This window comes from Dryobates pubescens, chromosome 33 (assembly GCF_014839835.1).
Source record: "Dryobates pubescens isolate bDryPub1 chromosome 33, bDryPub1.pri, whole genome shotgun sequence".
In the NCBI taxonomy this organism is placed as follows: Eukaryota; Metazoa; Chordata; class Aves; order Piciformes; family Picidae; genus Dryobates; species Dryobates pubescens.
In genome coordinates this window covers 5,540,087-5,561,709 of record NC_071644.1, presented here as the reverse complement: position 1 = coordinate 5,561,709, position 21,623 = coordinate 5,540,087, and the positions used below count along the sequence as shown (strand labels likewise).

The following is a 21,623-nucleotide window of genomic DNA, read 5'->3' as shown; positions in this document are numbered from 1 at the left end:
CTGTTTTCCCAAGTTTTCTGGTGAGCTAGAAAAAACCTTCTGCCACTACATCTCTCCTAAAAAACTGTTGTGTTGGTGCACATTCACACACGGGGAGAAACTCTCCTTTGCCTCCATGGAACTGGGAGCATAAGACTGGGACTCAAAACTGAATGTGATGTGTGTGGGGAGCTTCTTTCATTTGGGCATGTGTGTAAATGAGAATATTTGGCCCAGCTTTCACTGTGTACACGTGTGTGCTTATGAATCCTTGCCTGTCTGAATCATGCATGTGTACTACCATTGCATTGTGCTGGAAGCCTTAGCACAGGAGTCCCCTACAGCCACTTCTGGTGGTGTTACCAGGTGCCACAGTTGTGTTTTCTCAAACATGGTATCTACCTGGAAGTTTTTATCATTGTGAAACACTTGGTGTGGTGGGTTGTGGGGTTTTTTGTTTGTTTGGTGGGTTGGGTATTTTTTGGCTGATGGGCCTCCAAAGATCATCTGGTGATTGAATCACCTCCAGGAAACCAAAGAGCTATGTTAATAGGGTCATCTGCATTCTGATAGACCTGCAATGGTTACCAACACTCTTCTGAGTCATTTCCTCTTAATTTTCATGATCTGGTGAGACTACACTTTAGAGGAAACTTCACTCATTTCCTCTTATCCTATCACTGGTTATTTGGGAGAGGAGACCAACACCAGATTCACTCCAACCTTCTTTTAGAGCATTATAGGAGTGAGAAGGTCACCCCTCAGACTCCTTTTCTCTAAGCTGCTGAACAATCCCAGTTCCCTCACCTGCTCCTCACAAGACCTCTGGACCCGCTCCAGCCCCTCAATATCCTTCTTGTAGGGAGAAGCCCAAAGCACCAGTGGAGGGGCACAGTTACCTCCCCACTCCTGCTGGCCACGCTACAACTGGCACAGACTAGGCTGCAGTTCTGGCGCAGGCTGCAGACACGCACCCGCACACAAACGCGTCCTGCCCCTTCCAGCACCCCAAGCGTCGCCCCGCGGCCGCAGCCCCGCGTCCTCCCCCGGGCTCCGGCCAGGCGGGGGCGCCGTTGCTGCTGTGACGTCACGCGCGGCACGCTGGCGTCACGTGCGCGCCGCGGCGCAGGCTCCGCCCGCTGCTGCCGCTGGCGAAGCGCAGCCGAGCTCCGCGTCTAGCCGCAGCCCGAGCCGGCGGCAGCAGCAGCGCCATGGCGGGCGGCCCGCAGGAGAACACGCTGCTGCACCTCTTCGCCGGGGGGTGAGTGCGGCCAAGGGCAGGGCCGGGTGCGGGGCGACGGCCGCCGGGAGAGGCCCAGCGGAGAGGGACGCGGCGGTGCCTGTCGGGGTGCCCGGCTGCTGCCGCGGGCGAGGGGTGGGCTGGCGGCGGCCTTCCCCCCGCTGCGGCCGGTTGGCAGCGGGGAAACGGGCGGTGGGCCCCGAGCACAAGCCCCGTCTTTTCCACCGCCTCTCTCGCAAACCTGCGTGCCCTCTGGCCACCCGCTCCGGTGGCAGGCTGCTGTCCCTGACTGTGCACCGGAGACGAGACGAGTGGTGCTGCCGGATTTAGCAAATACATCCCCAGCAGGCTGAGCAGGAAGGGTCTGAAACGATCATGGTGTGACTTGAGGTCAGCTAGCTGGGCTGCTGTGACATTTAGCTATATATAATTTCCACATCTTACAGAGGCTGTGGCATCCATCCCTGTTAAATGAAACACGTTAACTCCAGCTCTCCCATGTGGTTACTGCTCAGCAAGCTGTAACTGAGGGATGTCATCCAAAAAGCGTTGTCCAGCCAGTAAGCTTATGGGTGTTTATGGATTTCGATTGATTTTGTAAAAAGGACATATTTGCACAATACTTGAGTAAGCTCTGCGTAGGTGACAATAGCTCTAAATAGCAGGTGTTGTGTAACTGCCTGATCCATATAATTACACTGGCAAGCAAGTACTGCAAAATGGAGGAAGGAATTGGGGGGCAAGAGAAGGCCCTGGTACTTCTGAGTAAGTGACCTGCCATGCCAGATCGTTAAGTTCTTGCAAGGGGTTTTAACATTCTTGGTTTTCCATGTGTTAACATTTTCCAGTAACAATATCACCCACTCCAGCCCCCAAACCCTCCCTGAAAGCCTTCTTAATTAACTTCTTATAGCAATTTTAAGTAGCAGTCCAGTAAGACCATTTTATGGTGTAAAATAAACATATTTTAAAAGAAATCATCTATTATACAGTTAGTGCTGCTGTATGCACTTCTGCTCTTACGAGAAACCTTGTTTTATTTAATCTCTTTTTATTGGCTTAAACTGTCTAAGTAGTAGAATATTCTGTAGTGCTTGTCAGCTGGCAGTAGTTAGGAAGCCATCTGTTGTTGGTTTAAATCTGTTTAATAGCAGACTATTGTTTCTACTGTTGCTAAACAGGAGACTTCAGTGTCCTCTGACATGTCCCTGGAGAAGTAGATTCATTTAATATAATATTAAACCAAACAAACCCCTCTTCTGCTGGCTTGGCTATTGTGTGTTGGTTTAAGTCCTCTCTTTCCCCTGCCTCCTCTGCTTGCATCAGAGCAGTACCTGGAGCATGTGACTGAAACTGGACCTGAATGTACAGATGCAACTTACGTGGATAGTCACAGCCTCTCCCCAGAACTCCAGGTGTCCTCAAGTAACTCATCAGACTATAAATAAACAGGAATTTTTAAGTCATCAGTGTTTTAACCTAGTGCTGGATGATCAGTGTCTTCCTTCCCTTCTTAATGTACCCTCTGCCCTCCCTGAGGATCCTAATAAACATTTTTTGCTGCTGACCTAGAAGTCACTGTGTCCTGTCTGGAAAGAATGGAGTCCTGACTACTCTGGTATAGTAAGATTGATCTATTTCCAAAACAGTGATGAAAATACAGCACAGAGGAAAGAGAGGGTCTTGTAGGGCATGCCTTTAAATGTTCATTGCTGGACCTGGGTTTTGTTCTGCATTTCTTGTTCTTTATAAAACACACAAATTGTACCATCCTTTGTCTTGCTGTGATGTTACAGAAAGGAAAGCGAGACAGCAAATTTAGCTGTCTGGTGCACCAGGCAATGCTAAATTGTTTGGTCCACCACACACTCACCCACCATCCAAGCACTTCATTTCAGAGTGGTGTCTTCTTCAAGCCTTAAACTTCCATGTGCTGTGTGTGAACATACCTACTAATGCTCTTGTCTCTTCTTTTCGAGGGAGAAATGCAGACTTCTTAGGGCTTGCTGGGGTTTGAATGTTAGTTTTGTACTTGCCCAAGCTATCAAAGCACCTTTCTCAACATGTAAGAAATGTAGTAGGGAACACACGATGTATTCAGAGGGATGCTGGACCAGCCAGCTGTTAGTCAACCTGGAAATCTAAATCATAGCAGATAAAAGGCTTTGTGCTGTGTCTGCCTTGTGCATTTTGATTATTGGCAGTAGTAGTGGTAGAGGATGCCTGCTCCATGGAATCTGATGGAGCTCAGCTGGGATAGTATTGTACTACATCTATTACATTATTGAAGGAAATAGAAATCGTTGCTAGTGTGTTAGCTTTTGAGTAATAGTCTCTGCTGAGATCCTTCCTCAGACCTGCAAATACCTTTGCACTTTCAGAGAACTCCATTGTAATGTATGTGACACAGCTGCTTGCCAGAACCAAGAACTTGGATCAAACTACCCCTCCAGCAGAACAAACTCCAATTGGAAGTTCAGGATACTCTAAAGTTGTAGGAGATGCTAACCTTTGTTCAGTTAAAGTGTGTTTTTCAGACAAAGCAAGGAGCAGCCCATTCACTTGAAACGATTTTGATAGAGACATTATTGGTGTATGAAGGGTTCCTGTGAAGGTGATGATGAGCTCTGGTGCCAGCTTAAGGTGTTATACAGCATCCTTATGCATGCACAGAGATGGCAGGCCAGCTTCAGAGACTGAGTGATCACCTGCACTCAAGTATTAGAAAGTGTTTTGCAGTTGTTGAAAGAGATGGCTTCCTATTAGCTGATTTATTACAGACTGACTCTTTGGATTCCTTTTGTTTCTGTTAGTCCCTTTTAAGGTTTCAGTAGTAACAGCAAACCAAAGGGTCTTGGCATTTTGATGGGAGGATGACTCTGAGAGCAAGGAAGATTTTCAGTAGAAGCAAAGAGAATGAGGCCTGAGTTGTACAACAGCTGTGAGCATGTTTACAAGTCCTGGTTCCTGCTTCCCTGCTGGTCAGGGCAGTTGTTGTTTGTTTTGTTTGGGAAAAACTGGACTAGGCTGCAGCAGAGGTTACTCCATGCTGTCTTTCCAGATGGAGTAATACTGTTTACTACAGACATTTCCTAAGAAATTTATTTGGAGGTTGCAGTGCCCTTCACCAGTCTGGCAAAGCAAAGTGTTAAGAATATAGCTCAGTGATTAAATCTAGGACAGATGAAGTAAGCCCCACTCTTAATTAAGATTCTTGGCATCTCTATCAATTGTGCTAGCGGGTGCTGAGAGTTCATTTCAAATGCAAGTCCTTGGTGTGTTGGGGGTGGAGTTGGTAAAGATAGAAACTGGCAGCAAGAGAAAAACTGGATGTTGAGCTTTGCATCCTTGGCATGCCTTATAAACTGTTTTCTTCTTATGGAAGTAAGCCCTTTTTCTGCAGCTGTTACTGAATGGTGTGTTACAAATCTCCACAAACACACAGCCCAGTTTCATATTCTCACACCAAGATATCACAGAGGTCTGGCTTTTGCTGCTGTAAGAGCAACACGTGCCTGGCCCATCAGGTAAGGCTGAAGTACAAACACTTTTTCTGGCAGTAAGTGACAGACCAGAGGTGACAGATTGTTGGGTGTCGCACGTTGAAGAGATTCTTGCATCCGTGTTACCTGCAGCGCTGGGAACATCTTGTTGTCTGCTTGCCATGTGACCTGGTGAAGAGACTCTGCCAGAGTGTTTTGTTTCTAGGGACGTTTGTATCTTGTGACTAAGAACAGGTTTAGACATTGCTTTGGGATTTTTGCAGTAAACACTGCGTTGCATCTCTGAAACTGTAAATTCTGCATTGATCTGGCAGAAAAAAGAAGCCCTGACTCAAACCACTCTGAAGGCTTGGAGGTTTTGCCTTGATTGCAGCATAAGATTTTTTGTCAAAGGAAATTTGTCTGCCTGCATATCCATGAATCTTTCGGGGCTGTTGATACAGCTGAGCAAAGCTGGTTGTTGCTCCTTTCTTCCCAGAAGCAGGCACTGGAACGCTTGAGGAATACAAAGTGTCTCTTTCCTGCACAGCATGTTATTTTTCAGCTGCCTTTCTAGGGAACAGAACACCAGCGTGCATAGAATTCCCATGTGGAGGAAAATCAGCTCCTCTGCAAAAACCTGCCCAATACATCAAAGTCCTTACTTGAACTATCTGCTGTGTGTTTTTATTTGGGACATAATGTCCACACCCTGTTGACATTCTGACAATTGCTGTTAGATAATGCAGGTTTAGTTAAATGCCACACTGACAACAGAAACTCTGAGCTGTTAAAACTGCTGATGCAGGTATTAACTCTGTGTTGAATAGCAGGATTATAGGTGCATTAGCAGAAGTGCTTCAGCATTGAAGGCTGCATTAATTAACTGGATGATCAGATTTAAAAGGTTGAAAGGCAAGGAGTGGGCTAGGAAAGCAAGAACACAGATGATGCAGGAGGGAATCAGCCAGAGGGGCTGAAAAATTGAATGTCAGGATGTGACTCTGAACTGAGCAGCTGCTAGATCAGAAACAGCAAATGGAGTTTCATTGTTCCGAGTTTGAGTTGTTGCTGTGGAAATATTGTTTTAATGTTCATAAATGTGAAATAAATGGGTGAAGACAGAGTACACAGCAGTGGAACGCTGGTAGATAAATGAATTGGGAATTAAGGCAATCAAATTCTCTTCATTCAGTTCCCACAGACTTACAATTTCTCTTGAGTATGTTGATTAGTCAAGTGTTGATTATGCATACTCATGTCTGTATTAGATACACACAGTAGGAGAGGTGGCAGTGGGGATCTGTGAGATCCTTGAGAGTTCCTGCTCAGAGTTACAAGTGTGAGATGTGGGAAAAGGAAAGTTTTTGCTGGAGAACCCATTTCTGTCATCTTTTTTCTTTTTCCCCCTCAAGATCTCATTTCAGAGAAATGTGAGCTATGTGAGATACAGCTGACAAAACAGAGAAGGTTCAACCAGAGCAATGTCCTCCAGACTAGTATTGACACAAGAGAAGGCTGTTGTCCAGTACACAAAATAATCAGAAGCCTGATAAGGTCTCTGTGAACACTCATATTTGAGCCAAGTGACACAGTTTCAGCTGTTATCTATCTAGTTCCATGAATAATTTTGTGGCTTTGCTGAACAGTCAAAGCGTAAGGAGGTTTAAAGGGATGAAGGCAAAGCTCTTTCTTGTGCTGTCACTTTGGATATATGGCTTGTCTCTAGTTTAGTTTTTGCCCCTTTCAGCAGGCAAGATGAAGCAGCAAGAACCTAGAGGAGAAAATATTGAAGCATGCTGTTACAGCATATTGCCAGATTCAGTGAAAACACAGCTGCTTCTCTTGGATGCATCTAGATCTGAAAGGCATGGTGCTTGGGAGCATGTACTTGAACAGAATCTTGCAGAAATGCAGTGAGGAAGTTGTGTTCCCCAGCCATGTGGTCTGGGATGTCCTGAACCTTACAAAGAACCTTAATTTTTGTGGTTGCACAGGCAGGGTGGCCAGGCTGCTGATGCCAGCACTGGGACTTCAGGGCTTTGGTGAGGAAAGGTTGCTGTTTGATAGGAGACATAATCTTTCAGCAAGCAAGATAAGCTGTACTGCATAAAGCATTTATAAACTAGTGTGTATCTACAGCTTGGACATTTCTGCTGTTCTTTAGTTGCCCTTTTCCTTGTGTTTAAACAAAGATTCTTCTAGTAAAATAGTCCATGTACAGATGAGGCTTTAGGAAATAGGCACTACTACCTTTATTAAGGTCCTTTTGTGGATCTCTGTTCCCAAATTAGTGCATGCAAAGATCTTGTGACTCCAGCAAGAAATGTGTTTGAGATTTTTTTATGTGCAAGGCAAAGGCTAGGATTATTACTAATTTTTTTAATTCATTTCCTGTCCAGGGAAAACAACTAAAGTTAACAATTTCATGTTAACATCAGGGAGAGTTCTTTACTCCTGGTGTTTCTAAGGAAAATCACATACAGGCTTTTGAAGGAATCACATGCTTTGAGCTTTGTGTAAACAAAGAATATAGCTCCTAATCAGTAGGTTCAGTTGTAGTAAAAACCCTTGGAAATAACCTTGAAATCTTTAGTTGCATCTAAGCCTATCTCCCAATGTGTCTGATTAATTAAATATAGATATATTACCTTTTAGCCACCCTTACCAGTATGCTTAATTGTGAAGGCTGGCAGAAGAGACCTTCAATTACCGAAGGGGAACTGCAGCAGAGACAGAGTTTGACCAGTCACTTTCCTGATCACTGATTAAAATGGACAGTAGGACTGTTTAGCCTGGAGAAGAGGAGGCTCAGGGGAGACCTTATTGCTCTCTACAACTACCTGAAGGGAAGTTGTAGCCAGGAGGGGCTTGATCTCTTCACCCAAGCAACCAGCACCAGAACAAGAGGACATAGTCTCAAGCTGTGCCAGGGGAAGTTTAGTCTTGAGGTGAGGAGAAAGTTTTTCACAGAGGGAGTTGTTAGCCATTGGAATGTGCTGCCCAGGGAGGTGGTGGAGTCCCCATCCCTGGAGGTGTTCAAGAGGGGATTGGATGTGGCACTTGGTGCCATGGTTTAGTAGTCATGAGGTCTTGGGTGACAGGTTGGACTTGATGATCTTTGAGGTCTCTTCCAACCTTATTGATTCTATGACTCATACACCTTTTATTCTTGTCCCCAGTGTGCCTTTTCTGAGGCACAGTCTGTCTGTATTAAGATTGGTATATGCCTATTACAGGATCATTTATTTCTTCTTTCTATATGTGTATGCACACACAGGGGGATCTTTGTATTGTTGCCAGAGTATGGGAATTCTGTTCTGCCTCTCTGTTCTATTAGTTTTCCCACCCTCCCTCTCATCCTTGCAGCTTTCTCCTCTCCATTCCTTCCCAAAAGGTAGTATCTGTTGTTTTTCAGATGACTTCACTTAGTGTAGTTTTGATATTTGTTACTTGTGTAGGCAGCTGCTTTAATCATAAGGACTAAAATGGGGAAGAATTATATTGTTTAAATCTGTGGTGTCCTAATCCCCAGGGACTTGGTCTCATCTGCCAGCTTCCTGCTTCCCATAGGAAAAATCCATCCGAGGGTATGTCTGTTTGAAGACAACAACCTCTGAAACATGGATGCCTCTGAAGTTTTCATAGGCAGAATTCCAAGTCCTGGCAGAGCATGGGACCAGCAGGGATCAGTCAGGGACTTTTTTGTTAGTGCTGGGTATCGTCTTGGTGCTTACCAAGCTCATCATTGTAACAGTTTCTCGACCTTCTCTCTCCCAGGGCTTGGGACCAGTCTTCATTGCCTACTGCCCAAACTGCCCTGCTTCCTAAGAATTTGTGCACAACGTGGAGCAAGTAGAGACAGTTCTTCTGGCTGTATTTTACACCGTGCTGTGATGTGACACATCTCTGCAGCTCTGTTTTCCTGACCCTGTCTTCTGTTCGAACTGTATTTCACAGGTGCGGAGGAACAGTTGGTGCCATCTTCACCTGTCCCTTGGAGGTAATAAAGACCAGGCTCCAGTCTTCAAAGCTAGCCTTCCGGACTGTCTACTACCCACAGGTCCAGCTGGGGACCATCAGTGGTGAAGGAATGGTCAGGCCAACGTCTGTGTCACCTGGGCTCTTCAGTGTTCTCAAGTGAGTACTCCTCTTGACATTTGGTGTTGCCTGACATCAGTGATTTGACTTTCAGTTCCTCTAGACTTGCACTGGAAGGATCCATGTTATTTGGCTTCTGCCTTCACCAGTAGAAAGATAAACTCTTCTTCTAAAAGCTAAAGGAGTTCTAAAACCTCTTCTTCTAGATATTCAGGACTCTTGAGTGTTCCTTTGCACTTCCACAGAAATGTGTTTCCACCACTTAGAAACTTCCCCAAGGGAATTGATTTGAGTGAGTGTCTGGAGGTGTTAAATTGCCTTCTCACATTTAGGCTTTTTGGTAGTTCTGACTGCCTAGGGATCAATGCACAGGATTGCATTTACAGAGTAAACTCCTGATAGGCCTTAGCTTGTGGGAGCTATCACAGGCACTTTGTCCACACTGAGAAGTGTCATCTTTGCCTTCTGTTGGGAATAGTCACGTTTACTGTCTCCTTTGAGCACTGCAACAGGGAATCCTTCCTAGCTGGGGCCAAGTCCTGGCAAATGATTGAAGGACTGAAAATGCCATGTCCACTCTTTCTTTTTCCTGGAGCCATTCCCAGTTTGTTTGAGAAGCAAGCAGAGATACCTCTTGCTGCCTGTGCTCTTTCCCTGTTTGAGGGAGGGCAGTTTAGTTCTCTTGAAGTGCTCTCTCTTTGGAGCATCACATGTAAGTGACAGCCTGTAGACTTCACCTCAACAGACCAGCATTTTAACGAGGTTTCTGACTCTCTGCACTTGCCCCTCATCTGTCTTTGAAGCTGGCCCTGCTTTGAGCATGAGTCTGGACCATATGACTTCTAGAATTATCTACTTCCATCTATTTTAAGTTATCTTTGTCTGCACTCATGTACTTTTTGCAAAAGCAATATCACTGAGATATCTAATGAGGGCTTGGAAGGTTTTGTCTTTTCCTCAGCTGTAGCTGACTTAATGAGCTCTCCTCTCTTCGCTATTAGATGTTGCCTTTGCCAATTATTACCATGCATCAAGCCTATCTACACCTGTATTATTTCTGAGCTCTGATGAAAGCCTTCAGTTGATGCTCCAGCTGTTCCTTTTCCAGATGTGCTTTCATAAAGAAGAGGACATGGGAAATCATCTGGATTACCACTGCTAAATAATCTTACCAGCAACTCTGAAGTCCAGACCTCTTCTGTATTTCACATCTTATGGTTCCGACCTCATGCAAATGGATTGAGTTGATTTGGATCATTGGGCAGCCCAGGGGGATGCAGAAAAGTTCTGTTTAGAGCAGGTAGCAGAAATGCCAAAGAAAATAACAACCAGCAAAGCAAGTTGAATGGTTTTATGTAAGGCCAACAGGCTTGGCAGTTTGCCTGGGGAGAAGCTGCACAGTTATATAACAGTACAGTGCTAATTCAAATTCTCTGCAGAGCTATCTGGTTAGAGTCATTCTGGGACCTGAGTTTCTCTATTGTAAACAGTGCTGCTTTCCCCTGCCAGACATTTCTTTGTCTACTCAGAGGTGAGTCTAGAGCAATTCGTGACTGAGAATGGGAGGCAGTGCCAGTTGCCTATGATTTAATCTTCTTTCCCTTGCTGTCTTTTCACCTTGCATCATTGGGCTTCAGGCAGGTGAAGCTAAAGGAAGTGAAAACTTCAATGCACAAGGCATCCTCATGGCCCATCTTTTTCTGGGGTTACCTTTTGTTTTTAGGGAGAGAGGAAGTAGTTTAAAATTGGCTCGATCATTTCATAGCTTTCTGAAGCTTGTTAAATTGGTGAGTATGAGTTTCATTTCATTTCACTTTGGGAATTGCTCAGCTGCATGTATCACCAAGGTTTTGACTTGCTTATTTTAGAGTCTTGAGAAGTGAGAGCAAAATATTTATGCTGTCATTCTCTTGCAAGCAGCATCTAGAGAGAACAGTTAGTGCTGTTAAGACCTTTCTGATAAAATATAAATGGATGAAGAAAGAATTGAACTTAGGTGTCTTGCTTTTACTCTTCAGTCCCTTTCTCAGTCCTGGACATGCATGCCTTGCCAAACTGGATGTGATTTGCCTCTTCTGCTTTGGGGTGGCTGAAGAAGCAGCAGCCATTAGAGCTACGCATATAAAACTGCTCTGCAAGAGTTAAAGGTGTTGAGTACGAAAGCCCATTAACTGCTGGAAATAGAGAGAAAGCAGGTACTGAGGAGGGCAGGTTAGGCCTGCTGCTGAATAGGAAGCATTCCAGAAGGACAGGCTGTTTTTGTCTAATCCATTTAAGAGTCTGATGAGTCACCCCAGCTGGAATCTGCAGTCGTGACTGTTAAGTGACAAAGAACAAGTAGCTGGTGAATCTGTCTCCTTGGAGACAACCCATCCATGGAGTTTACACAGAAAGTTCAGCTCTGCTGCAGAGAAAGTGTTTCAGAACCTCCTAGATCATCTTCTGTCTAATAAGCTTGGGTTTGGAATCTGTGAGGAACATTCTCAACAGGACTAATGATCTAGAAAACAGATTCTGAAGACTGGCAGTTCTAGCAGGTGTGTGTGAGCTGCCCCTGGGAGCCCAGTGTGATCTGGAGTTTTCACATGGTGAGTTCAGTTCAGAGGGCTGCTCTCTAGCAGATTGTGCAATGAAATGTTAGTGTTTACTGGACTGAAGGTGGCTTTTGCTGGTAAACACTTGGCTGGTGTTTGGCAGTTGGTTTAGTTCTTGTAAATACATCATGCTGTTAGTGCAAGCAATTTGTAAGATAAGTCTTTTTTAATGAGGCACTTCAGCAAGGTGTTGTACAGAGCTTGGCAGCTGCTGGAGAAGCTGTCCAAACAGTTTATCTTCAGAGAAGTCCTAGCCCAGCATGCCTTCTAAGGTGTGAAGAGAATGGTTGGAAATGGCTTTGGAAACCTGGGCTGTAGTGACTGCAGAAAGCATCGTTTGGTGATCTTCTTGCTTTAGGCCTGAGCGTGGAGTCCAGTCCTGACAGGGACTTGCAGCAGTACCCCATAGCTGGAGTTCACTTGGGAAAGATGATGTGAACTCTTCTGAATGCCCTCAAGACCAGATATCCCTGAACCTCCTGCAGAGACAGCTTGTAGCACACTTGCCACATTCAGCTTTCACTCTGGGGAAAACCCACAGCACTAGGTAACTGTGAAAAGGAAAAGGATTTCTTTTTACAGGTTTCCACACAGGAAGCAACCTCCTTAATTGCTTAGATACAAGGGATGCCAGAAGATGTCTTTGTTCATCAGAGTCACGTGTCACTGAGTTCTCCATGAACCTTCAATTCCTGACAGCTTTCAAAGAATGGAAATTGGAGCCTTGTGTCATCTGACACGCTGTAGTGCCCTGAAGTTTTAAGGAGTAGTAGCTTGTGTTCAGTCATGTGTAATTCTGATTTTCAACTATGTTATGTGGCTTGAAAGCTTAACAACTTCACAGCTAGTACTCATTGGTTTTGTACAGTTATTTTGGCTGTCTGACAAAGAAATGTAGCTCTTAACCCCAGTACTGTATTTTTCCCCCTGACCTCTTTGTTTTTAAGGTCAATTCTGGAAAAAGAAGGACCAAGGTCACTCTTTCGGGGGCTGGGTCCAAACTTGGTTGGAGTTGCACCATCAAGGTAAATAGTTAAACTATTGCTAAAATACACATTTAAGGTAGCAACCCCAATGCTGCAGTGCATTCATGATTCAAAATACTAGGTCATGAAGTTATGCCCTCTGTAAACTGAGCTTTGTGCATGTGTGCTGCAGAGTTTACATACCAAAAAACGCCTCTAAAACTCTGCTTTACACTTGTATGACACTGAGAAGGTGCAGATTAAATAAGGCACTTAAATTCCAAGTCAGTTCAAGAGCTGCTTACCATGTGCCTGAGAAAACAAGAGAAAGCAGTGCAGAAGAATCTGTAGGATTAATATTTGCATTTTTCTAATATGATCTGCTGCTTCCCTGTGAATACTGAAGTGCTTGCAAACCAATGAGTAGGAGCTAGGTGTAGAGGAGTATCTAGCTGGTCCTTGATGCCCTGAATTCTGCACACAAATAACTGCAGCTGAGAAGGAAGGAATAGCTTTGCTGCCACGTAATCCTGGACGTTCATTTTTGTTTGTAAACAGCAGCAACAAAAATAGCCACAAATTTTGTTTGTACTTGGAAGTCCAGGCACCTAAATGGTTTCTGCATGTACCTGTGACTGTCCTCTTGGCAGGGCTGAAGATCTTTGTGCCTAGTGAATGTTAAAACTTGTTAGCAGTTGGGAAATTGGCAGATGTTCTCTGCCTGACACTGGCCTCTTGCCTGGTAGATAGGGTGTCCCCCCCGGAAGTGGGGAATCCTCTTTTTGTGCAGGCAATCTCTGCAGCAGAGATCTGAATCCAAGGTTGCCTGCAACTCACTCAAGCTCTCTTTCATGTTCCACCATGTTCCTCCATAAGAGTGCAAAATCTCAAAGTGTAGCCACTTTTCCAGCAGTTCACATCATGGAGCTGTGATCTGAACGTGCTTGGTTCGGAGAGCCTCTTACCACACCGACTGTTAGCCGAGCTTCCTCTGTTCTTATGCATTATGTAGGAATTTGAGGTGTTTATAACTTCTTCATTTCAGTCCAGGATTAAGTGTTTAAAGCGTGAGGTGCTACTCATGCAGTTACAGTGCTGAACAAATACACAGAAAGCATAGGCTGCAAGTGAGATAGGGACAGTGGGCTTAGTGCCAGAGCTGATGGAGGTACCCAGTCTAACTAGCTTTGTCTGCAAGATCATGTTGGCTGTGAAAGTTAGATACTCTACCTTGTGCATGTCAAGTCAAATTGTGGCACTGTAGCATAAAGGGAGGAAAAAAACAGCTCAACTCTGTGTACCTGGAGATGAAATAGTCATGAGGAGGCCACTTTGGAGTGAAAGCTTTGTTTTTTGGAGGGCAAGGAGAATACTACTAATGTGTCTAATTTGACATTGTGTGTATTACATCCCTTTTCTTCTTTTTTTTTTCCCTTCCTTTTTTGTCTCCTTCCCACAGGGCTGTCTACTTTGCCTGCTACTCTAGAGCCAAAGAGCAATTTAATGGCATTTTTGTGCCCAACAGCAACATTGTGCACGTTTGTTCTGCAGGTTCTGCAGGTAGGTTTTTGTAATTCAGTTTTAATTTGATCTGCAGCAATACCCCAGTGTCCAGCCCCTCACTGAGAGCTGGCAGTACCTGCAGTGGTATCTGTGGTTCTGAGATGCCCCTTAATTTGTTGGAAGTATTTATTCCAAGCTGTTGTTGCTATGAAACATTCTGAAAGTGGAGCATTGTGAAGATGTGCACTTAGTTTGAGGTTGTAAACACCAGTAAACTGGAACTTGCTAGCTCCTGACTTAAATGGTCCACAGAGGTATTTCCCTGTTCAACACTTTGAACATTTTCTAGATTGTTGTTTGCTAATTTGGGGTGAAGTGTTTTCCAACTGCAATGCTGTGAATGTCTCAGAATGCGAGGGGAAAATGCACCAGCAAACTTCTGATAGTGTTTTAGCCAGGATTGGTTTAGGATGTTGGATTTATCCTACCAGGATGGGGGAAAACAGTTTGGTTTTGTAGGAAAAATACTGCAGATGAGCTCCCCTAGTTCAGGCATCGGTCACCAGAGAGATCGTTAAAACTAATCTTTCCCACACCCACCCATTAATTGGATTCTGTTAATGAGGTGGCTCAATGGCACCACCTAGAGCCTTGGGGAAAAGACTGAGCTGCATGTTCTCCCCACGGCTTGCCTTTCATCTGGTCTTTTAAAACCCAGTCCATAAGTCAAGTGCCTTGTCTACAGCAGTCCTTAGGAACATGAAGGACATAGGAAAACAGATGTGGAAAACAAGAATCCTTTAAGAAATTCCAAGGCCCTTGTTATTGTTTCCTGAAGTTTACCATAGGATGGTTCTCTGACAAGAGAAGTTAAGAGCTACAAACCTATATGCTTCTTAGAACTATCTCACTGCACAGTGTATCAAGTCCATGTTTGCCATGCCTATACACTGGCCTGGATTCAGCTGTATGGTAGGGTTACCTTTCTCTTTTTTCAGCCTTTATCACAAATTCCCTGATGAACCCTATATGGATGGTGAAAACCAGAATGCAACTGGAACGAAAGTAAGTAACTGATTGAGGGAGATTGGATGGCATTGAGTAGTTAAGGGAGCCTCAGAAAACTCAGCTTTCATGGGTTTGCTCATGGCTCTTTGAACTTTGATAGATCTTGTCCAGTTGTCTTCCTGAGTCTCAATTCCACCTTTCAAGTCACTATGCTTCTGCCTGGTCAGACTAAAGCTTGAGGTTCTATGTGTCCCACTTCAGTTTGGAGAAGGATGTGGAAGTTGCCTTGAGTGCTGAGTGAGGTTCACTTTCTGGTTTCACTGTAAATCTTAAGAGAAATTTGGCATAGTATTATTTTTCTCTGATTCTTGCTTCCCCCTCTAGTTCAGGGGTTGATGTTGAGGGTAAATACATCAAGGACTGAAATGTTTTGATACAGCAGTAAGAGAGGCTATGGAAAGGTGAGAAGAGCTCCTGTTGGAGGCTGGCCTTGAGGTTGTATTGTGTCCTATTTGTAGACCTCACTTGTACTGATCCTAGATGTTACAGATGTGTTACTGCAGCAGACTAAGGTTACTGGTGCACAGCCAGGAAGGGTGCGGCTTTATAAAACATTCTGAAGGCAATAGCAATCTGTTGCAGAGGTTTAGTGTTCTTCTGCCTCTTTCAGCATTGTATTACTGTTAACCATCCCCAAAGACAAGAGGAGGAGTTTGGCAGTAAGACCTTTTAGCTGAGTGATTCACAGCCCTTGATGGGTATCAAAGCAATCATGGACTCCGCTAATAATGTGACTGCTTAGAATGGAAATTCCTTCCTGCAAGGACATGTTAGGTCAGATAAGAAGGATTCTTTAAGACACCACAACTTATACATAATTTATAAGATTTAATTCCAGCACTTCACAGGGTGGCACCTTTGAACTGAGTGCTGCCTCTTAAAATGAAGGATCGTTTCTCATGTAGCAGACCTCTGTCTCCTGGCCTGCTGAAGAAGGGTTTAAGTTAATTACTAGCTTGAAATGAACACAAAGCAGTGTCTCTTCAGTACTTACTGTCTTTTAAAGCTTTGGTGTGAACTGTGACAGATAGAACCTGAGATGGAAAAATCATTCTGAGTATGTATTGGTGAGTTATCAAAGCCACATGTGCACTCTCGGCATGATAGTCCTGCTCTGTGCAGCTTTCCTAAGAGAATTTTGGAGTAAAACTTTGCACAGACCCATTTCTGTGGTTATAAGAGCTATTAGAAGCCATGAGGGATTTTTAATATTCTGTTTCTGAGCTAATTATATGCTCTGTTCTCTTTGTTTTTTAGAGTCAGGGGTTCAAAACCGATGAATGCTTTGCAGTGTGCTAGATATGTTTACCAGACAGAAGGGATCCGCGGCTTCTATAGGGGCCTGACTGCCTCCTATGCTGGGATTTCTGAGACCATTATCTGCTTTGCTATTTATGAAAGTTTAAAAAAACATTTAAAAGAAGTCCAGCTGCCCCCTTCTGCTCCTAATGGGACTGAAAGAAACTCGACAAACTTCTTCGGACTGATGTTTGCTGCTGCTGTTTCCAAGGGCTGTGCCTCTTGCATTGCTTATCCACATGGTATGTTAACTCTTCCATTTATGACTGCAGTACAACAGTTGTTGTCTGTAATCCAAGACTAATGATGGGGTTTAGGGCTGTAAAATTTGTAGCTGTGTGAATGGCCAAATGCCTGTTACTGTGGTACATGCGTATGCTTTGGCATAGGAAGGATCCCACCATTCCTAGTTAGCCATGTAGTTGGTGACTGGGGCTTCCTAGTCTAACAGTTACTCGACAAACACCAAAAAGAAACTGAATGCCTGATGCTTCTGTTCTCATTAGTAGCCTCACCTAGCTGAGTGCCCACAACCTTTGGGAGTCTGTGATTAAGTGGTGGGAAGCACTTGTGGGCTGAGCAGTGTTACTCTTTTGGGCAGATGTGAATGTTATCATAGTCATATAGAAAGAGCAATATTGATTATTTGAGCATCAATGAAGCATTTAGTTCTGTAGTAGCTTGAATGAGCAAATGATCCATTTATTCCACATGAAAGGGAATCTTTAACTTTGCTTCTTGCCTGAAGGACAATGTGTACAGGATTCTATGGCTGAAAGTCCTGGCAGGCAGTTGGTGCAGGAAGGTTTTGCTGTCTCTGGGGTTTGCATACTCTTACCTTGTAACGGTGCCTTTCTCCATGGGAAGGTTTCAGCCTTGGTAACTTTGGGCTCTGTTTTCCTTTCCTGCAGAGGTGATACGGACAAGGCTGCGAGAAGAAGGCACTAAGTACAAGGCTTTCATTCAGACAGCACGGCTGGTGGCACGTGAAGAGGGCTACCTTGCCTTCTATAGAGGACTCTTTGCCCAGCTCATCCGGCAGATACCAAACACAGCCATTGTGTTGTCCACCTACGAGTTAATTGTCTATCTGTTGGAAGACCACACAAAGTAGCAGAGCCAACACTTCTGTTACAGACTGTAGACCAATTCATTCTTTGAACAAATAGTCCTATAAGAGACTGATACAGGTGACAGTGATGATGGAAAAAACATGAGTCTGTGACCACCTGCTGGATATTTCCTTTTGGATTCATGCTTTTTGAAAGGTCTTGAGTCATTAATGTTAATAATTATAACTTTTTTTTTTTTTAACTTAATGATAATTAAACTGTTACTAAATTAAATTACACTATTTAATTTAAGTATATGTTTGTCCTTTTCCTTAAGCACAGCCATATGTGGTCAAGGAATGTACCTCATCCTATCAACTGATCTCTTGGACTGATGTTCATTAAAACTATTAAAACAGGAGAAGAACTGGTTTGGAAATGTGAGACTTGTCTTCTTACTACTATATTGATGTCATATTATTTTTTAGCACTGTAATAACCCAATGCCCAAATAACTTTGGGAGTTCTGGTTTATTCAAGGGTCCATCATTCACTGCTGTGTGAACGTCTTGGAGAGTTGCAAGCAGGACAGTCTTAGAATACGTTTCTCTGTTTTGATGTTACCAAATATGCCCCCCAGAATCTCTTGGAGAAAGCACTAAATTGCTGGAATGTGATTGAAGGGAGGCTTTTAGCAAAAGTTTAATTACAGTACTCTGTGCATTTAGGAGAGATGCTTAGGCCTAGTGTCTGTAACCAGATCTGTCATGACTCTGCTTTTAGACTTTGCTTTTGTGAAGGATTGACAGTTTAAAGACAGTCAGTGGTTGGACCCGGCTGCCCTGCAGAAATTCCATGGGATGCAGTAACTTGGCTGTGCATCCTGACCTGTGGGGCTCCTCATCCTTTTGTTCCCATGGGGCTTTTTCGTGTTACATTTTCCTTCTGCTTAACTGCTAGATGTTGGGAGAGGATAAGATAGGTCCCAAATGCTAAAAACTGTAAATGCTTTATGATATGGTACATTACTCAGGAACACATTCCTCTTGATTTGATGTCCTTGCAGAGCAGTGCCAAAAAAATCCACAGCCTGTGGTAAACAGTTTGTGTTATGACTTGATTTCTTACTGAAGGAAAGGAGGATTTGCCAGCATAGTGCAGCCTGTTGAACAGTTGTCACATTTCATACAGGTAAGATATTTATCTTCCCTGTCAAAGACGTAATACCAAAGGGCCATTCTTCAACAGTCATGATACAGTTCTTACCTTTCAGTTGTGAGTCAAATATCCCACATTCCTGAAACTAGACCTCGTACAAATACTAGGATGAGCTTTTAATTCTAGTAGTCTCTTTGCCACCTGTATTGCAGCAGTACCTTAGGGTTATTGTATATGAATAGTACTGGCAGTGCAGGATGAAATCTTCTGGAACTCAAATGCACAGATTTGTGGTTTGCTTTGGCCATACTGTGCTCTCCTCTTCATGAGTGTCATTTGCTTTGGCAGCTGAGACAGACACTGCAGCATTTGAGCCCAGCTTCAGTCTTGCTGTTGAACCAAACAATGAGCTTCTCATGACTGGCACAAGTGTTAAGTTCTTGAGCTTAAACAAGTGTTTATGGGCAGCTTTGACTGCAAGGACCATACATACACAGCAGAGGTGCTGTTTGGACTTAGAAGGATCATGCAGAGCATAAAGGAACAGCCTGATAGTGAGCAGGACTGTCTGTTACAAGGTCAAGTTTTCAGGCTAGTATTTTGTTGCAGAAATAGAATGGCTTGATAACTGGATTCGAGCCTTCATGTTTGTCCTCGCTAGAACCTAGCTGATGACTGAGGTCATGTTTGACATCAGGATGATGGAGGAGCATAGTGCAGTGTGTGTATAGCTCACTATGAGGCAAAACTGCAAAAATAACTGCTTTCTGTGATGACTTGCTGCAAAAAGCTTATCACATTACCCTGAGCTAAAAAGAGAAACAGTTGAGTGAAAATTGGCATAGCTTTTTCTACGGAGATGAGGAGCAGCAAAAGCTTTAGTCTTTACAGGAGTCAAAACTGTCACACAGTGCTGCTTCTATTTTTGAGAACTGGGACACTTCTGCTGCTACTTTAAAACATTTTCTGAGATTTTCTTTCTGAAATTAGTATTCTTCTGTACTTAGAGTACACTAGCCTGCTTCTAAAATGCTAGTCAAATATGTAGACTGCTGATATCTTTTGAGAAGAAGGGGAGGGAACTCAAACCCTTTTGAGGAGTTGGTAAGAGAGAAGGGTAAACAAATTTGTGTTTGGCCTAAACCCAATTGAAAGTCAAGAATTCTCCTGGATTTGGGTTTCTTCTTTAGGCTGTGCTACCAACCCTGACAGAATTAGTCTTGATAGTTAATAAAGCATATTGGGAGCTGGTAGAATTTCTGAATTAATATCATGTACTCCTTTCCTTCCTCTCTCAACTAGCATTTTAAAAATTCATTAACCTTTGATTCCTTAAGCCTGTATAAAGTTAATGTTTTTAGGTGATGCTCTGTGAGCAATCCCATTCATGTCATGAGCATGAGATAAGCCTATTACCAAAAGGAAGAATTCAAAGTAGGTTTGCTGGTTTGTTTGTTTGTTTTTTTTCCCAAAGGGATATTTGAATTTTAAAATAACCAACCTTCCTCAGGCTGTGAAAATAAAACCAAAAGCTTTTCTCACTATTCATGCCACTTCTTCAATTTCCACAGAAAGTCAGTTTCATGGAAGGTAAGAAAATCTGCTACTGGCTAGAAATTCCTGGGCACTTTTTCTCCAGGTTTAGTCTTCATTACTAGATTCTTTGTAGCTTGTTATAAAGGTGATAAAACAATGATCATACATGAAGCGACCACAAAGTTTCCATTAACTTTACCGGGACCAAGTTTGTTCCCATTCATAAATTAACAGTTAAATTGGGATTACAACTTGTTCCTCCTCCTGTTCATTAATTTAGCTTTGGAAAAACACCTTAGCCATTTGCAGATGTCTCAGGTCCTTGCACTATAAGATTTACTGCCTCCCTTTGTGTGTCCATGGTTGCCTCAAAATTACTTGCATGTACTTAGGGCTGTGATGCATGCTTGTGCCCTTCACAATGATTTATAGTTGTTTGGCTCAAGTTCCTCATTAGCTCCTTTAGGGAGGAAGCTTTTGGTAAACAATGCATCTGTGGTTGGACTGATCCTACTGATGTAGTTGATAAGAAGGGAGGGACATCTGTAGGAAAAATAGACAAGCTGTAGTGTTCTTTCTCCTTTCCCTCTTGTTTGGTCTCATAAACCAGTCCCTAAACAATTAAGATAAACAGTGCAAGAGTAATGGAAAAATTATGCCCCCTTCATAATTACGAAGAGGAAACAGTCACTTGTTCCACAGAATTAATTTCCATGGTTAACTCTCTAGAGGCAGAATTAGAACAGTTAAGACCCCAACCACCGTGAAGATGAGCCTAGCACTACAGCTTCCAGTACAAACGCTCGTCTATGAAGAACTTTTGTGGCTTTTAAAAACAATTATGTTGAAATAACTTACTTCTGAGTTTTAAGCAGTTCTGTCTTGCTGTGCTGCGAGATTTTTTGGGGCTTTTGAAGCAGGATCAGTCTCCTATTTTGGAGGTGTTTTGCCTTCATGTGAAAGCAGGGCACAACTGTCAAACCACCAACTGCTTCCAATTTGGCCAGAATAGTGCATATCACCCCTGGGTGCTGAGAGGGGCAGGACATGAATGGGTGTTACTTGGCTTTCTAGGGGAGAGCTTCTGAACAAGACTGACCTGGGAACCGATGGCATTCTGCAAAATTGTGTCGTTTATTAATCTGTTCAGAGAGAGGGAAAGCCTAGAGCAGCAGCCTTCAGCTCCTGGCTAACAGGTCACAAGCTGCCCACAAAGCCCTGAACTTTAATTCCTGCTCCACCTGCCATCCCATCCCTTGGGATGTTACTTGCAGCACCTAACATAATAGCTAAGTTCATCACAGGCCACAAGAAGGCAAGAACTTAAAAGCAGTGGGCAGGGTCCAGCAGTGGAGGGGTCTTCCATTGTTCCCAGGCACTTAGGAAGTTTGGCAGGAGAGCACATCGTGACAGAGAACCTATTTTCTTGAAACTCTCCCTTCTTCCTCTGCTCATTTTGTTTCTGTAATTCTCCAAACAGCTATCTCCTTTTCTCCAAAAATTTTAATTGCCAGTTCTCGGCCTTGTAGACTCCACTGCTTCCAGTTTCAAGCGTGCAGGTGGTCCTTGGGGGAAATCCTTTTGGGTGGAGGTTTTAAAGCCTTTCCCCAGCTGTGGGCCTGTAGCCCTGCAGTAGCGATCCTTCA

The 21,623-nt window shown here is 43.7% G+C and overlaps 1 protein-coding gene across 1 annotated transcript; it reads left to right on the top strand.

Moving 5' to 3' along the window:
- The first annotated feature begins 1,152 nt into the window (after positions 1 to 1,152).
- Positions 1,153 to 17,796, top strand: SLC25A33 (solute carrier family 25 member 33). Its single transcript, XM_054175778.1, has 7 exons — positions 1,153 to 1,240; positions 8,662 to 8,841; positions 12,344 to 12,421; positions 13,821 to 13,921; positions 14,863 to 14,929; positions 16,190 to 16,473; positions 17,143 to 17,796. Exons 1-7 carry the CDS (start codon positions 1,191 to 1,193, stop codon positions 17,343 to 17,345), a joined length of 963 nt encoding a protein of 320 aa, XP_054031753.1. The 5' UTR covers positions 1,153 to 1,190; the 3' UTR covers positions 17,346 to 17,796.
- Positions 17,797 to 21,623: the final 3,827 nt, after the last annotated feature.

Excerpts from the sequence above, each read along its gene's own strand:
- SLC25A33 (XM_054175778.1), top strand. The coding sequence starts at position 1,191 with ATGGCGGGCGGCCCGCAGGAGAACACGCTGCTGCACCTCTTCGCCGGG. Across the intron at positions 12,422-13,820 it reads GTTGGAGTTGCACCATCAAG|GGCTGTCTACTTTGCCTGCT; the intron begins GTAAATAGTTAA and ends TCCTTCCCACAG. Across the intron at positions 14,930-16,189 it reads AGAATGCAACTGGAACGAAA|AGTCAGGGGTTCAAAACCGA; the intron begins GTAAGTAACTGA and ends TTTGTTTTTTAG.